This window comes from Mus caroli, unplaced genomic scaffold, assembly GCF_978045245.1.
Source record: "Mus caroli unplaced genomic scaffold, Mus_caroli_1 scaffold_5, whole genome shotgun sequence".
Taxonomy (NCBI): Eukaryota; Metazoa; Chordata; class Mammalia; order Rodentia; family Muridae; genus Mus; species Mus caroli.
In genome coordinates, this window is record NW_028227260.1 from 85,418,059 (window position 1) to 85,437,286 (window position 19,228).

General features: G+C 33.7%; 1 protein-coding gene across 3 annotated transcripts in view; it reads right to left on the reverse strand.

Moving 5' to 3' along the window:
• Dmd (dystrophin) overlaps positions 1–19,228 on the reverse strand; it is a 2,436,643-nt gene that overhangs the window by 1,394,748 nt on the left and 1,022,667 nt on the right. For all 3 annotated transcript variants that reach the window (XM_085838134.1, XM_085838135.1, XM_029473188.1), the window contains exon 30: positions 16,290–16,451. In XM_085838134.1, the coding sequence (XP_085694260.1) occupies positions 16,290–16,451 (162 nt within the window). The remainder of the gene's footprint in view (positions 1–16,289; positions 16,452–19,228) is intronic.

The following is a 19,228-nucleotide window of genomic DNA, read 5'->3' on the forward strand; positions in this document are numbered from 1 at the left end:
AAAGTTGAGATTATTATAAAAATCCTATGGATATGCTTTTCAATGTAGAATTTATATTTATATGTCATATTTATTATTGACTGCATTTTATTTTGAAAGTATATTCAAATCTGGCCAAATATATAAATGCCAAACTGTACAAGTAATGTAGCCATGATGAAGGTGAAAAATATAATAATCTTAGGGGAATTCTTTAGAATATTCCAGCTTAAGCTCTTGAAAATTAGAATAAAAAAAGTTGTGTTAGCTACTTTTCTCATTGCTGTAACCAAATATCTTGGAGAAACAATCTGAAGTAGTAGTGCCTTATTTCACCTACAGGTTTAGCAGAAATATTTTGCTATTTTGGACAAGTCATGGCAGGTAAAATAACTTCATCTATAACCTGGAAGTTTGGGGTATCATTTGCCTGTTCTTATAATACAGACCAAGAGATTCTTACAGATTTTACACTAGCACAAAGGACTCACAAACCCCCACAGGGTTACACTTAGTATCCTATTTCTGCCAGCCAGTCAACAAATATTTTCAGAAACAACCAAAAAGAGTATCAAATGCTAGTACAGGAAAAGAATTCAAACACAAAAACATGTACAGAATTTTTCAGAAACAAAGAAAAGAATCTAAGTGATATGACTTTCTAAGACACTGAATTGGTTCATATAGCTATTAATTTTAAAATTATACAGAAACAGATTATTTCTCTTCAACAATTTTTATCGAATTGTTATGCTAATTTCTTTTTTTTTTTTCAAATTTTGGGGTAGCCATTTGAGCAAAAGTAAAAAGAAACAAGAATTGATCTTCCTGCTCTAGTGGAAATTATATAAGTATCTTGCTACTTTGTAATTGTAAATTAGGATGTGTGTGTTTTCATTCATAGGATATTCTTTCTTAAAATCATCTCATGTTCTAAGAACCTTGAATGGCAGGTGTACTTCAAAAAATAATTCCAAACAAATTATTCGCTGACAACTTCATGTGAGTGAGCCCAGGTGAGCATACAGGTCATCAAATTATCAGCCCCAAACCTAAAATAAACTTATTAGAGATGCCAAAAATCCCCAACCAAATGAACATCTTTAGTCCAAAAAACCACTAGAGATTGTATTACATGATTGTTGCCAATATCCTAATTTTTAGTTTCCTTTAAAAAAATTATTTTGAGTTTATCACCCACAACACATTTCTGTATACTTATAACAAATTGTCTTTCATTTTAATTTGAATTTAATGGATTACATTTAATTGAACATATTTTCATAGAAAAGTGTAAGACTAGAAAACTAAAAGCAATTCTAATTTTGGAAAACAACAAAATATGGCATGAATTTAACTAGAATATAAGTAGCAATCAAGAAGTAAATTTCATACTGTCCTAAATGAGCAGAACGATGGGGACGGTTGATTGTCAAAATATTTTGAGCTACGAACTGCCTAGTAGATTAGTGAAACAAACATCTGGCCAGGTCTACTCGGGTATTTCTGGAGATTAAGATTAACTAACAGTGAAAAACCTGTCTCAACTATGTATGGCATCAATTCATTTAGCTTCAAGTATGAATAAAATACAAGAGTGAAAAGGAGAAAGCCTGATGTTATAGATATTTTTCACTCTATCCTGGCCTTCAACAAAGAAGGAAGCCAGACAGACAATAGATGAAAACTTACATACCTGAGAGCATAATTAAGTCATCTTTTAAGATGCTTTGCTCAAGCTTTGTTTTATTGCTGCTGTTTTATTTTGTTTTTGTTTTTTTTTTTTGTTTGTTTGTTTTGTTTCTTTTGGTTTTTAGATTTGGAGAAAATTAAGTGATCAACCAAAATGGCTTCCATTATTCTGAAGATGATGTTTTATTTTTTTAATTAGAATCCAATAGAAAACAAATTAAATCATTGCTTAAGGCATCAGAATGTAAAAATATACATGGCTTCAGAAGTACTCATGTGTCAATAGTGAGCCTAAATTCATGAAAGCAACCATAAACACCATTGCTACAAAAACTAAATAGCTATTAATTCTATTAATTAATTTTACAAGGAATGTGAAAATCCTCTACAATGGCAATTCCAAAAGCATGGGTAAAAGAAATTGAAGAAGACAAACAAAAAATATGGAATGATCTCCCATAGCCAACTGGTTAACAGAAGGAGTATAGACATATAGTTGGAAGAAGGCCAGTCAGGATATCACCTTGTAAAGCATGAAATTTGAGATTATTTTTCCATAAACTGACAAAAATGAGCTCAAAATAATCATTAGGTTGTGAATAAACCTAATGTTAAAACCAGAAAAATCTGAAATTACTAGAAGAAAACTATGCAAGCACTTCAAGACATTTCTAATTTTGTTTTTAGTTTATTTTCAACTATAATGAATTGTACTGTGTAATGTGAAAATTTTCTGTGAAAATACATTAAAGTAATGACATACAATATTCGCAAACTAAAATACAGCAATTAAAAAGCACACCACAGTGAATGTGTTTTGTAGGTGATATTTAATGTAAGAAAAGTTCATATTGTTTTCCTATAAACACACATTTACTGCCGAAGCTATTGAATGCTAAATGTACATGGAAAAAGTAACAACATTCTTCTGGTTATTAGAACAGAAAGTAATGCATAGGCATACACAATTCATGTACACATCACACTACAAATCACATTGTACTATGATTTGTGCAGCATCTATGCTAAAGTAGTTTTCTTTCCACTCTAAAGAACTATACTGTGGAATGTGAAAATTTTCTGTGAAAATACATGAAAGTAATGACATACAATATTCCTGAACTAAAATAAAGCAAATTAAAAGAAAAAAAAAAAGAATGACATAAGCAAAAAAGCACAGAAAACAAAAGCAAAAATGGAAAATGGTATTAGAAAAGCGAAGAAAATGCTGAACAGAAAAGGAAACAATCAACAGCCTGAAGAGACATCTAAGAGAATATGAGGAGATATCTGCCAACAATTCTTCTGACTTCATATATATATATACACACACACACACATATATACATATATATGTATCTGAAATCTTTTTATTAGATATTTTCTTCATTTACATTTCAAATGCTATCCCCAAAGTCCCCTATACCCTACCCACCACTCTGCTCCCCAACCCACTCACTCCCACTTCCTGGCCCTGGAATTCCCCTGTACTGGGGCTTATGATCTTTGCAAGACCAAGGGCTTCTCCTCCCATTGACGGCCGCCTAGGCACATCCTCTGCTACATATGCAACTAGAGACACAGCTCTGGGGGGTACTGGTTAGTTCATATTGTTGTTCCTCCTAAAGGGTTGCAAGACTCCTTTACCTCCTTAGGAACTTTCTCTTGCTCCTTCATTAGGGGCCCTGTGTTCCATTAAATAAACAGTATTAATATTTAGAATATGAAAGGAACTAAAACAAAGAATAAGGGCTCCATTAAAATTTTAGGCCATGTGAAAATATATTTATCAAAAATTATATATAGGTAACAAAGAAATATAAAATTGCTCAACAACTAGCCATTGTGACAATATACGTCACAGATAAAATTAGGTATCATTTCACCCCAGCCTGGATCATTATTATTTTTAAAAATGAAATAAACATTTACTAGTGAGTATACAGATAAAAATGAACGCATATACAGCTGGCAGCAATGTAACATAGCATTACTACTATAATTGACCATGTAGAGGTTGTTCAAAGCTCTTTAAACATAATTTATAATGCAATAGCTCTGCTCCCAAGTTTACATATAAAATTATTAAATTATTAAATTATTAAATTTTGTATACAAAATAGATTGCTGCCTATTCATATTCATTGTGTCAGTATTCACAATAGCTAAGATATTAATTGAGAATTTGTGCCCATCAAGATATTTAATATTGGTAAATGAAATAAATATATACAATTGGATATTATCAAGCCACATAAAATGATATCCCTTCAATGAAAGAGAAATGAATGATTACATTAAATCATCTTGCTAAATATAACTATCATATATTAATGAAACTAAATAAAATTATAATAATTACAGGAAATATTTTGCTGGTAATCTTCAAAGAAATCGATTTATTGGCCATAGCTGAACCAGGATAAGTTTTCTGGGTGAAAAAAAAACCATATCAGAGAGTATAGAGGAGGAGTTGTGATTATGTTGACTCATTGATAGTAATTGTCATAGACAATAGCAGTGGACTCTCAGATAGAAGTGCTGACTCTGAATACAAGTTCCAGAGAAGATTGATGAGGAAATTGCATTATGACTTGTATTTTTGTGTGTACTATATATGTCTCTGCTTAAAGAAGAAAGATGACTTGCCTAAGCCAAGAAAAACATTGAACTAACAAATAATATCAGTTACTAAAGTCTCTATGCAGAAACAAAAACATTACAGAAAGCCAAGACACTATGTTCCTCCAAAGATTATGAATCCCATAAAAATGACCCCTAATGAGAATGACTTAGAACTTACAAAGAATTTAAAAGAATAAGTATCTTAAAATAACTCAAATAAGAAACAGACTCTGAGAGAACATACAGATACACACACACACACACACACACACACACACACGCACAGCACAACACAATGGAATGAGAAAGTAAATAGGAGATAGTAAACTAGAAATCAATAAATAATTGCTGAAGACAAGCCAATAATATGATACTGGAATGAAAAGCTCAATAAGCAAAATAAATGCTTACTGGAAAAATCTCACTTATTAATGGATCATTAAGAAAAGTGTATCAAAAAAAAAAAAAAAAGAAAAAAAAAGTTCGAGGCCAGCCTGGTCTACAAAGTGAGTTCCAGGACAGCCAGGGCTATACAGAGAAACCCTGTCTCGAAAAACCAAAAAAAAAAAAAAAAAAAAAAAAAAAAGAAAAGTGTATCAGAGCTTGAAGACAAGATAAGGGAATTGGATTATTTGATAAAGTTCAATATATATATATATATATGTGTGTGTGTGTGTGAGTGTATATATATTAGATATTTTCTTTATATACATTTCAAATGCTATACCGAATTTTACCTATACCCTCCATCTGCCCTGCTCCCCTACCCATCCACTCCTGCTTCTTGGTCCTGGCATTCCCCTGTACTGGGGCATATAAAGTGTGCAATACCAAGGGGCTCTCTTCCCAGTGATGGCCGACTAGGCCATCTTCTGCTGCATATGTAGCTAGAGATACAAGCTCTGGGGGTACTGGTTAGTTCATATGGTTCCACCTATAGGGTTACAGACCCCTTCAGCTCCTTGGGTGCTTTCTCTAGCTTCTCCATTGGGGGCCCTGTGTTCTATCTTACAGATGACTGTGTGCATCCACTTCTGTATTTGCCAGGCACTGGCATAGCCTCATACAAGACAGCTATACCAGGGTCCCTTCATCAAAATATTTCTGGCATATGCAATAGTGTCTGGGTTTGGTGGCTGATTATGGGATGGATCCCAGGGTGGGGTATTCTCTGGATAGTCTATCCTTTCATCTTAGATCCAAACTTTTTCTCTGTAACTCCTTTCATGAGTATTTTGTTCCCTATTCTAAGGAAGAGTGAAGTATCCACCCATTGGTCTTCCCTCTTCTTGATTTTCTTGTGTTTTGCAAATTGTAAATGCCGGGCTACTATACCCAGCAAAACTCTCAATATTTTATTTTAAATTATAGAAAATGTGAGAACTTTGTGATACCACAAGAAGATCAAATCTTTACATTGCAGCCACTGAAGGAAAATACAATAAAACAGGTATACAAAATATCTTCTGATAACTAATTTCACATTTGTCAAATAAGCTATACAATTTCTATGTTATATAAATGATAGAAAAAATTTAAACTTATCAATATGCAACCCAAAATGTAATGTCTATCTGCCACCAAGGGATGTGAAGGACCAATTACCATGGCAGAGGAAGATTGGGAATTTTTAACACAGTCCAATTCATTTTAGAGAGTTTGATTTTTTTTTTTTTTAATTTGAGACAGGGTTTCTCTGTGTAGCCCTGGCTGTCCTGGAACTCACTCAGTAGAACAGGCTGACCTCGAACTCAGAAATCCACCTGTCTCTGCCTCCCAAGTGCTGGGATTAAAGGCAAGCACCACCACTGCCCAGTGAGAGATTGAATTATTTGTATGCACATCAAATAATTAGTCCACTGAAAAAAATAAATCTTCATATTCTTTAAAATGTCACAGCAGTAAAAAAATTAAATGGACATTATAATGCATGAAGTGAGATGTAACAGTACATAGGACTTAAAGCTAAGTTTTCTCTTATTTGGCACTTTTCTAAAGAGATGAGAGTTTAAATTTTACAGATTGTTTAAGTATATTTGTATAAAAAACAAACTCAGTGGCTAAATAATGTACATTAAATATAAAGATGTTTCTGCTCTAGAAAGTCTCAAACTGTAATTGTATATAATAAAATAATATATTTTATAAATTATAATGAAATGATTAAACATTTTTAGTTGATTCTACCTCAGCAAGGTTGTAAGATACATGATATGTTTATCTAATAAATTTACAAATTAATTGAACATATTTTAAATTCAGGTAAAATATGTACCTTATTTATACTATATTTTACGTTCTACTCTATAAAAATAATCTTCTTAGACCATGTCATTAAAAAATATCATTTTAAAGAATGATATAGTTAAACCTAATGGGATTACTTAAATAATGCATTCATTTATTTTCTTTTTCATGCTTTCTTTTTTATTTTATTTTTTATTAGATAGTTTATTTACATTTCAAATGTTATCACTTTTCCTAGTTTCACCTCTGAAACCCCCCTATCTCCTCTCCCCTTCCCCTGCTCACCAACCCACCTATTCCTGCTTTCTGTCCCTGGCATTCCCCTATACTGGGGCATGAAACCTTCACAGGAGCAAGAGCTTCTCCTCCCATTGATGACTGACTAGGCCATCCTCTGCTACACATGCAGCTAGAACCATAAATTCTACCATGTGTTTTCTTTGTTTGGTGGTTTAGTCCCATGGAGCTCTGGGGGGTACTGGTTAGTTCATATTGTTGTTCCTCCTATGGGGCTGCAAACACCTTCAGCTCATTGGGTAATTTCTCTAGCTCCTTCATTGGGGACCCTGTGCTCCATCCAATGGATGGCTTTGAGCATCCACTTTTCTATTTGTCAGGTACTGGCAGAGTCTCTCAGGAGACAGCTATATCAGGCTCTTGTCAGCAAGCTCTTGTTGTCATCCACAATAGTGTCTGGTTTTGGTGGTTATTTATGGGATGGATTCCCAGGTGGGGCAGATCATTACAGACTAAGAGTGATCTTCAATAACAACATAAATAATAGAAAGCCAACTTACATGTGGAAGCTGAATAACACTGTACTCAATAATAACTTGGTCAAGGAAGAAATTAAGAAAGAAATTAAGACTTTTTAAAGTTTAAAATGAAGCCACAACACACCCAAACTTATGTGACACAATGAAAGCAGTCCTAAGAAGAAAACCATAGCTCTGAGTGCCTTCAAAAATAATGCATTCAAATAGAGACTTTCATTATAACATAAGTTTATTATTTAAAATGTCTAAAATAACATAAACATTGCATGGCTTTTTTGAGGCTATGTTCAGGTCATTAAAGAAAAATCATTTGGGATGGAGGACAAAATGTGAATAAGAATGTCTTCCATATTTGTAACAAATTTATAAATTCTTTAGAAAAAATTTGAAGGTTTTACAGCTGGAAGCAGCCTTCAGAAGAAGATGTAGAACTTTCAGCTCCTCCTGTACCATGCCTGCCTGGATGCTGCCATGCTCCTACCTTGATGACAAAGGACTGAACCTCTGAAACTGTAAGCTAGTCCCAATTAAATGTTGCCCTCATAAGGCTTGCCTTGTTCATGGTATTTCTTCATAGCACTAAACCCTAAGATGCTAAGGAACGAAATAAATTATTTTATTTAAGAAATCAATTATCATGTTTCTGTTCTGTGGCTTTTTTAGTGAATTTAATTTGACAGTTTTAGTTGTATAATTGATTCACTGAAATATTTAAGTTTTATATTTTATTTGACTCAATTTAAGATGCCTATGGCACTAGGCAGTTGAAACATTTCAAATGGTGATTGGTTGCAGTTGCACTATTCAAAACAAAATATATAGAACAACTTTTGCTATTTTATCATCTAAATGGCTGTTTGTTTCCATAATCATATATCACTAAATACTAGGAAACATATTTTCCCCTATAATGTGTATGCAAATGTTATTTTCTTCTAATAATGCTAGATAATTGATAAGTAGAAATAACAATTTAAGTTGGGTGCTTTCTGAATGTAAATGTGGAAAAATATATTCATTTTTATATGCTTTTATGTGCAATAAAATATAACTGTCAGAAGATTGTCACATGATGTGTATTCTCATATAGACATTTAAAAAAAAAACTCAGGACTCTCAATTCAAACTGAAGAAAAAGAATGATGTATTTAGAACTCCTATTTAGTAGTAGAACTAGTAGTGCACCACATGGTGGAGACAGATACTCACAGATCTCCTAGATCAGCATCTCTCAGAAATGATTAGCTACCACATAAATATTATACATGTTTTTTTTTTCTGTTTCTCACTGCTAGATTGTAACAAGAATGTGATTTCTCACAGGGAACACAAAGCCTACCCATCTTTAAATTAGTATTGAGCTATGAACTACATTTAAGGAAATGTATTTCAGTTTTTTCTGCACACTATAAAATTCAAAGCCATTCACACCACAAAAACAAACTAAGAAAATATAATTTTACAGTCTTTTTATCTAACTCCTGTGTCATAAACACTGCTTAAATTCTTTTCTTTAATTAGTTTGTATTTATCTCTATTTAAATTTATTTAATTTTTCTTCTCTCATATATTATATCCTGACCGCATTTTCACCTCATCTACTCCTCCCAGTTATGCACACCCCCAACCATAGCTCCTTTGTTTCCCTTCACAAAAGAGCAGGCCTCACAGGGATATCAACTAAATAGTGAATTACAAGATATAAGACTAGGCACTTAACCTCATAGTATGTCTGGAACAGGCCACCCAATAGGAGGCAAAGGGTCCCAAAAAAGCAGAAAAAAAGTGTCAGAGACACCTCCCACTCCCACAGTTAAGAGTCCCATGTAGCCTCCCCCAGCCTGAAGCAGGCTGGTATAGACCTTGTAGCCACTGAGGTGGGGCCACCTGCGGTGCAGCTTTCTGACTTTGCTGCTGGCTTCTTTTGATGTGTCAACTGCCCTGCTCTTCTTTGAGATCCTGCTGCCTGCTGAGACACCTTTGAGACAATCTATGCTGCACTGGTGATTTCAGGCTGGCTCTGGGCACCAAGGATGGACTGTCGGGGGATGGGCCTTCCCCCTTTATAAGCACATTCTCTTTGTAAACTCGAGAGCCTTGATCAGAGAAAATTTGTCTTGGCCTCATCATTCTTTTCTCGCAGTCTAGTCCCTCTCTCTCTTTCAGCCCCAGCCTGCCTTCCAGGAATACCCAGTTCATGTAGGCCGCGGGCAGCTTAGAACTACAGATTGGCGCCTGAACCAGGGACCAAGAAACGACGGGAAACACTGAGGGACTACTGTCTTATGTGGAGCTCCACGAGAAGGGAAAAATAAGAAGATCGTATGGGACACAGTGAGCAACAGGTATTTATGCTAGAACTGGTTTTAAACTTAATTTTTTAAAGTGTTGCTGGAGGTGCGATAAGATACAGGCTAAGTTGGAACAGTGCTGACCCAGCGCTGATTCCACTTAGGGTTTGGCAGCGAAATATGGGACTAGAAGCTTCAAAACAGGCCATTGTCTGCAGTCAAGAACTGCATTAGGCAAGAGGAGTAGGGCTTAAAATAATAAATAAAATAAAATAAAATAAAATAAAATAAAATAAAATAAAGGAAAATGGATTTCAGAAATCTCCAAGGGACACAGGGAAATCCCGAGACATCTGGCCTTCTCTCTGGTCCTACAGGAGAAGTTCTCTACCCTCTTTGTATTGTCTATGTTTGGTGCACTAATCCATCCACGTGTCAATTCATGTATACTTTTGTCTCGTTGTCTAAGTGACTGAATGTTCTGTGTTTCTTGTTGGAAAATAAAAATGGCTAAAACTTTATCTGCTGATTCAGCAAAGCCTGAGTGTGGCCCACACTTTAGCCAAGAATCAAGCACAACAGGGGAGCCACTGCTGAAAAACTGTTTTTAAAGAAAAGGAGTCTGCAACCTCTTAGTTCTAAGGCAAAAAAGCTGATACTTGGTTTTTTTTTTTCCTAGAAAATTCTCTGCAATTGTGATTATTGTGTTTAGCAAATGACAAAGTGCTTTTTATCATATAATTATAGCTAGAAAGGTAAAATTCTTTGATTGGTCTAAATTTATAAGATTTGTGTAGCCACTTAATTTGTTTTTTTACTGGTCTTAAAGGTATAATATGCTCTACATGTCTTCATCATAGAATATTAGCTTATAAGTTATTGGGTATGATTTAAAAGGTGTAACATTGGTAGCAGCAATTTAACTGCTTTAAATTGATAACTCAGGGTTGGAGTCTTTCAAACATGTGGCATAAAGCAGGCCAAGAAAACTAGGCCTCTTAAGGATATTTCTAGTTGAGATAATATTTGGTGTGATTCTTATCCTAAAAAGTAGACTTAGAGATAAGATTTAAAACCATGTCTCTTTAATGTAGCATTAAAATTTGCACTGTCATGCATTCATAGGTATAAATTGGTAGCCAAATTTTGTAACATGATAGTGATGTTTCTAATATTGATTTTAAAGATGATAAATTGTTTTAAAATTGGGTTTTGGGTTTTGCTTTTCCAAAGTTGTAGTTATAGTCTAATATTGCAAAAGAAACTTAGAATTTCTAAAATCTGTCCTCAAGGCAAAAGGAACAGAGCTCAGAGCAGCCTCACAGAAGCTTGTGTGACTTTCTTTTGTTTTGCAAATGGTGCTGAAGGAAGTCCTTGAAACTTGCCTCTCCCTGCCTTCTGGGGAATCTTTTAGCTATACTACTTTGTTGCAGATCTATACAGATGTTGTTCTAAAAAAAGTTCAAATTCAAAGTATATAAAAGGTCAATCAGGCTGTAGAACTTATAAAGGCATTACAATCTGGCTTGCCTACTTCATATAAAATTATTAGAGATTGAAAAGTTTGTTTTTTCCTTTGCATCCTGATAATTGTAAAGGGTTTGCATCTAGTGGACTGCTGATCACTGGAAAATTTCTGCCTATAGGTATGACTAATATAGCTTTACATTATGTAAGAAAAAATTTTTATTGTCTCTGCTTCTATACAAGAAGCTAAGAGTTTGAATCTTTCAGTGTATATTGTTTCCTAAGTGGAAAGTATTTTATTAGCTAATGCCTCTAAAGGGAAGTTTACTTCAAATCTTTGCTCTCACACAATGAGCTTTAAAGTTCTGGGGAGAAGCTGCTGTTCCAGAAAAGATTCAGAGGCAATATCTTTTTAATATTTAGGATTTTAGTTATACTAGAAAATTGTGGTACAGAAAATCTAAGAACGAAAATATGACTTGCTTCAAAATTTTATTTTCAAAAGCTTCCAGGAGATGTTAATTGGCTAAGACCTCACCTTAAGGTCTTAAAGTGATTTAAACCTTTGTTGAATGTCATCTTGAGAGACACAAATTAACTAGTAAAAAAATGAAAGGCTTTCTAGAAAATAAAGGAAGCTTTTATAATTGTTATCAATTATAATCAATGGTAATTAAATATTAGCTGCTTATTTTAGTTATGGTTATTAAATGTGCCCACAGCAATTCTTTGGCAAGAGAAAACATTAATGCAAAATCATCTTTCTTCACCTCAAAGTAAAGTTTTAACATCCTATTAGGGCTGCTGTGGTGCTAATAAAGAATTGTAAGATAAATTCATATATTTTAGAAAAAACTATAACAAAAATTTATGTCTTAAAAACCTGACAAAGTGTCTGTTCCTTGTTCCAAACAGTAATTAAGTTGGTATTGTAGAATATTGATATTTGGCTTATTGCCTAACATCATTTTAAATAAAATTGATAATCATTATCCTAAAGATAAGTTAAAAATTGTTTTTATGCGTGCTTTTGTATCTTCTATAAATTCATTCATGCATGCATCCCATTTACTGTGTTTAAAAACAGCCCTTCTATGGGAGAAAAGCATATGTGAATTGGATCACACACTTATTCTTTTGAGTTTCCTCCTACTTCAGCTCAGATAATTAAATTGTGTGCTGTAGATAGTGTTTTAAAATGTTGAATAATTAAGCTTTAATTTGTATATTTAGCAATATATATCTCAGAGCTTATAATGGCTTAAAATTGTTCATCCCTCAGATACTATAAATTCTCAAATTTGAAATGGTTTATGCATATACAACTCATAAGAAAAAATGCTGTTCCTTTTAGAAGACTGTTTTTGGACATTTAAGAATTTGTCCTAGATTGCCTGGACAAGACCTTAAGGCACTGCCATGCTAGATTTATATCTCAGGCAGATTATGGGCCTTACAAAAAATAATTGGCCATATAATCTCATTCTTTATATAATCAAAACAATAATGGCTTAAGAAAATATTTTGGTATTTTTAGAGAATGTGCATGTCAAATTGTAAAAAATTTGTTCTTAGTGCCCTCAGATTCTATCTGTTTCCACATAATGGTGTTAATTCTTGAGAACTTATACTTAATCAATTGCTGCAAATGGATACTCATATTTCTGATTAATAAATAAATTATGCACATGTAACTATTAATACCTCTTCAAGCGATTTCTTTTTGCTTCTCTACATATGGGAGAGGCCTCTATAAATGTAATTGATCATTGTTTAAAAGCTTTTAATGCTATGGGATTGCCTAAACTCATTAAGACAGATAATGGGCCATCCTATACTGGCAACAATTTTACTTCATTTTTTAAGGAATTTGGTATCAAACATGCAACTGGAATTCCTTATAACCCCATGGGACAAGAAATTGTTGAATGTGCTCATCGCACTCTGAAAAATTGACTTTTAAAAACAAAACAGGGGCAGTTATACCACCCCCCCCCCCAGGTCACCAAAAGCACATCTTGCTTTTGTCTTCTTTGTTTTAAATTTTTTTGCAAACTGATGTTAAAGGTCATTCTGCAGCAGATCGCCACTGGCATCCAGTTATTTCTAGTTCTTATGCCATGGATAAATGGTGGGACCCATTAACTAATACATGGAATGGTCCAGACCCCTTTTGAATCTGGGGAAGAGGTTCTGTCTGTGTTTTTTCATAAAAAGAAGACAGCGCGCCATGGCTGCCTGAAAGACTGGTTCATCAAGTGGACACAGATCCTGAATCTTCTAGTAAGTATGATTCTAACCTTGATGGCTAACAATACTTTTTAGCTGAAAAAGGTAATTTGGAGCACAGCCTCCACTCTCAGAGAATTTTCAGCTTATCTGCTAATGCTTAAAGCCACCTCCCTCACATCACTAGGTCAGAGTCTGAGCTTGATTGTTGCTAATTTGCAACTGAATAAAGTACCTGGACTTCCCCAAAGAAGCATTTATCCTGTTGTTTTTTTCAACTATATCAACTTTGGTTTTCAAGCAGGTCAGTCTCTCCTTACAGCCTAATTTCAGAAAGCATTCAGCCTTGCCTCCAGCAAGTGCAGGTGGCAGAAATTCATCAATATGAAGAAGCATATTTAGTATATACTGTGGCTTTGGTCTGATTTGGGAATAAGATGTGCTCTAAGGGCTGGTCAGCCAATGACGGGCAACCAGATTTTGGAACTATATCAGTCTAAGACAGAGGTACATGCCAAGAGGCAGTGGTTTTGTTAATAATACACCACGGAGCCATGTTTGTGTAAAATAAACACAAACAAGCTGCATGAATGCTCCTTGATAGATAAGAATGGTTCGGGAAAATCTGAGTCCCAAGCCAGGCATGGCTGTCAGCCACCATAACTCCCAGGCAGGACTATGGAGCATAAATAAATTTTATGTCTCGCTCCAGCTATTTTTATTATACAATCAGAGGGGAATTGTAGCCTCCCCCAGCCTGAAGCGGGCTTGTGCAGACCTTGTTGCCACTGAAGTGGGGCCACTTGTGGTACAGCTTTCTGACTTGGTTGGCTCCTTTTGATGTGTCAACTGCCCTGCTCTTCTCTGAGATCCTGCTGCCTGCTGAGACACCTTTGAGACAATCTATGCTGCACGGTATCTTTGGGCTGGCTCTGGGCACCAAGGATGGACTGGAAGGGGTGGGGATGGGCCTTCCCCCTTTATAATCACAGTCTCTTAGTAAACTCGAGGGCCTTGATCAGAGAAAATTTGTCTTGGCTTCATTCTTTTCTCACCATCTAGTATCTCTCTCTTTCAGCCCCAGCCTGCCTTCCAGGAATGCCCGGTTCATGTAGGCCGTGGGCCGGCCTACTACTATATAGTCCCACAAGAACACACTGCTATACAATTTAAATCCTTATTTCTCAGACAGCTTCTGTACTCTTCAACTCTGTCTTCAACAGAAGCTTCAGCTGGAATGTTTGGAAATGCAACCCTTCAACTAATTCTATTGCTTGATAACTTTATTACAGAAAACTCTTTACTGTGGGAAAAAAAAAAAACAGGTTCAACTAAATAAATGCTCAACAGTTCTCAGATGTTATGTATTCTTTAATGTTCCATATTTTCATATTATAATATAGGGAAGTCAGTGTGAAATAAGTATTATTTGTTTATTTTAAATAGAATACAGAGTCACATACCACTCTCTTCTCAAACAGGCAAAATATATTTTCTTAAAAACTCACTTTTTACCTAAGCCAATAAAAACATTAGTCTGTCTTCATTGTGCTACACACACACACACACACACACACACACACACACACACACACACAAACACAGCCTAACTCCAACTATAATAGCTTCTGTGTGAGTCAAGTTTGGATAGTCACGTGAATGGTAAATACTACAGAACATGATTAGATTTTCATAAGGTTATTTTCTTAGTGTATGTGGAGCAGTGATTATTTGGTATTATCCCCATTTCCATTATAGTATTTATTGTTCTTGTGCAAAGTCTGATTTTGTCACCAAAATGCTCTACATTAAATTTGTTCTTCATCTGTTGTAATAGTGTGCATTTCATCAGGAATACATTCTTCTAGAATTTGTCATATTATGCAAAATTCATATGATCTGTCCCAAGTTCAGAAGTACTTCATTTGTTAAATGTAGAAAATATGGTGAACTACTAAATGCTAATATATGTGCTAGTACACTGAGTAACAAATTGTGATTCAATGAAGCATAATGGCATTTGTAGCCATGATATACAATTCCTATATTTTACACAGCTATCTGATTTTTAAAGTGAAATGATTTCCAAATCTGTATAAATAAGATAGAAAAGGAACAGTGGGATTTATCCATCATTTTCTAATACCCTCACATCATTCTATGGAGATTTTAATTATACTTAGTTGTTAGCTTTATATGTGTATGTAGGCTTTTAAAAGTACATATTTGCCATCCCTAGAACATTAGTTAAAAAGAATAAATAGTAATATGCTTGTGATTTTACATGCATTTACATGTAACTTAAAAACAGAAATTTGCTGTTTAAAATATCATATGAAATATGTTAGGGCATGGAATTTATTTACTTAACTCCAACTTATACAGGATTAATTTCTACTTTCATTATTATTCTCAGAAAATGTAATTAGAAACACTTCATAATTTGGATTCAAAGAAGGAGGGTATATGAGTTTATGCACATGAACACATCTATTATGATCAATAGCAACAGGGTGAATATTTATTTCTACCTGTATTGTTAGCTACTTGTAGCACAATATAAAGACAGAAACATATTATAGAGCTAATATCAATCATATCAAGCATGAGTTGCTTGTAAATGATTGATAGTAATATTTAAGAAGATAATAAATTATTTCTGTGTAATAAAAATTACTATGTTTTCATTTTTATCTAGACTGAGTATTGAAACCTTTGTGAACAATAGATGTTAGCTCTCTTGGGTTTCCATGGCTCTATTTGAAATTGGTGCACTGCATAATTCAGACAAAAAAATCTTAGAATTACAATATAGAATTATTTAAGAAGTAATTTCCAAATAGTTCAATGAATAAATTAACGGAAACTTCTTCACAATTAGTTACATAATACTTAAATAGGAAAACCAACAGAACCCCACTGAAGTTGAAATATTAAAAAATATAACAAAAACAAATGCCCATTCCCAGTTTGGATGACTTGCCTGGGCTTCCTGAGGCATTTGAGCTGCATCCACCTTGTCAGTGATATAAGCTGCCAACTGCTTGTCAATGAATTCAAGCGACTCCTGAATTAAGTGCAAGGATTTTTCAATTTCCTGGGCAGACTGGATACTCTGTTCAAGCAACTTTTGTTTCCTCACAGCCTAAATAGAAGAATAAATGAGAGTGAATTATTTAAATATTTGTACTTAATGCATTCTCTACAATTTCTGTCACACAGTCCGTGAAGAATCTACACTCTTCCACAGTCACCTTTTTGTAAGACAAATTGCGTAGCTTTCGAGCACTCATTCAGCTTTGCTTATATAAATAAAAGGAAAAAAAAAAAAAACACTTGGTACACTGAACAGAGGTGTCTGCACAAAAAAGTCACAGTATCATCCACATCAAAGGGAGAAGCTGGAAGAAAACATTAGCAAAATCATCTCAGTTGTTGCAATCTGTTGTTCTGTTCTCAGGCTGAATGTTCCTCCTGATCTCATTATAGTTCAAGAGATTTGGTTTACTTAGAATAGGGTCACCGTCATCACAATCCAATTCAAGACAGATAATCCACTTCCACTGGCGAGACACATAAGCAATCTGTTCAGAATCGGCTCCTTTCGAAAAGAAAAATTTAGATAACCATCTGTTTAAGGATTTATTTTGAATATAATATTTACCCCACTTTGTAAAATTATTTCCCCTCTACTTTTCTTCATAATTTGGATTATGGAAATATTACAGTTGAATATATACTACTATTAGAGTAGAAATATATTAACTAAACTTATCATAGCTAAAATTACTCATGATACTATAAATATTGTTAGGGTAATTTAATATTTTTCAAATATTAATAGCATTCTAAAGAGACTGCAAATTCTACTTCCAAGGATCTAATGACCTTAAAGGAATCTTTCTCAAGGTAAAGAATGAATCCAAAAACTTATTTAAAATTCTTAAGTCATCCATCACATAAAGGCATAGGTATGAAATCTGCTCCCCAGAGGTTGCCCTCCTATTTCAAAATGTTCTTGTTAAATATTATACTTATTTAAACAAACATATGCATACACATACACACATATATATGAAAAACATTTGATATGCTATTATTATTTTACAAGTGAATGTAGAGCACACTAATACTATTCTGGAAAATGGGAAAAGGAATTGAAGTCCTATATGAATACCTCTTCCTACTCTTGATATTTTCTAGAATCTGGTAAATATTACTCTAATGTTCCCTATAAATTTTTGAAAATATTATTATTTTACTCCCTTTAAATTATTCAGACTTCATTATAGAAAGGTATGGCTTCAAATTTAATTTTAATAAACATAAATCATATATTATTTGTAAATCATATTTAAACCTCATTACAATATCTGACCTTCTTTTCCTTTTCTAATAACAAAACTATGTATATATATATAGTATGTTATTTGGATATTTGTTTGTGGTATGGAATACTTAAATTGATCTAGTTAACATATTAGTTTTCTTTTATTTCCTGTTCTCATAGTTTCTATTATTTTTAATTTGTGTTGATATTCCACATTGTAGTTTCCATTAATTTTGCATATTTACACTGGATACTAGCTCTAATAAGGGTCTTTGCTGAATATCAGTTTCTAGAACAATACTAGAAGCTTTGTTCATGACTAAATGAATGGTGTAAGACGTAATTTATTTAATGGAGAAAACTGAAAATTTAAGCTGCCAAAAAGGGAAGTATAATAGAAATAGACACCAAAATGTAACAACCTATTATAGATGCTAAATTTGAAGAATAACTCTTCCTAAACATATTTTTAAGTATATAAATAGGGTGGAACATTATATAAAACAACCTTCAATCTATGTCCATTGAAACATTCTAAGATTGATGACTGAGACCTTGCTCTAAACTCCAATTAAAATGCTTCTTTTTATTTCAATCCAAACAACAAACAAATTGCTTTCCATATTGATTCAGATAACAGTGCTCAAATTTATAAGAGTCTTCTTTTGCTGTATTATAGGAAAGACTGTAACATAAAAAGAGTTCCTCCAGACAACTGGATCTCTAACTAATGACACAATGTCAGCATTGTGACAGGTGGCTACAGAAGCCTTCCAATCATAGTAGGAAGTAATTGTGTGATCAGTCATTGTTTAAATGTGGTCCTTTCTCTGATGAAAGGCAAAACCAACATACTAATCAGTAGACATTTGTAGAATGTTAATGTAATTGGAAAGGATGTAATGCAGTAGAATTGTGAATCATACCACTGGCCTCAAATTTATGCTCCTAAACCTAATTTTGCATTTCATTCTTAAGATTAAATGGGCTGCATGACAAAAAATAGCCTAGAAGATGATGGCAAAAGATCTAAGGTGGGTTGTTTCTTAGCCTAACCTGACAGACAGCCAATCAAAGAGTGATTACATGGATTGCTTGATTATCTCAGGCAGTAAAAGACTTGATGTCAGTCCAAGCTTTGAACCAGTCATTGCATAAGCTGGTTTCTATTTCTAAACATCTTATTAGGTAGACCCCAATAGGATGCCAGCCTGTGACTTTGCAGGGACACTTTGACACACTTGACCTGCTGAATGGATTTAGAAACTCCCAAACCATAATCAGGTATGTCTTTTGATCTCAAAGCAATGCCTGTTATTCTCAAATGCTATTACTTACATTTAGCTAATCCACTCAGCAATTATAAGAATCAAAGAGATGAACAGAAATAGCATATATTAGGGTAGTTATAAAAGCAATGTGAGGGTGAAAAAAAATCCTAGGAATGGCTCCCTGGAAATGAAGACATTTTGCTCTATTTTTCTTTTTAAATGAAAGAAGGTGCAAAAGAAAAGAAGACAATACTTTTAAAACTACTATTATTTTAATATGTTCTCCAGTATGACCTAAAATATATAAAATATAAATGCTTT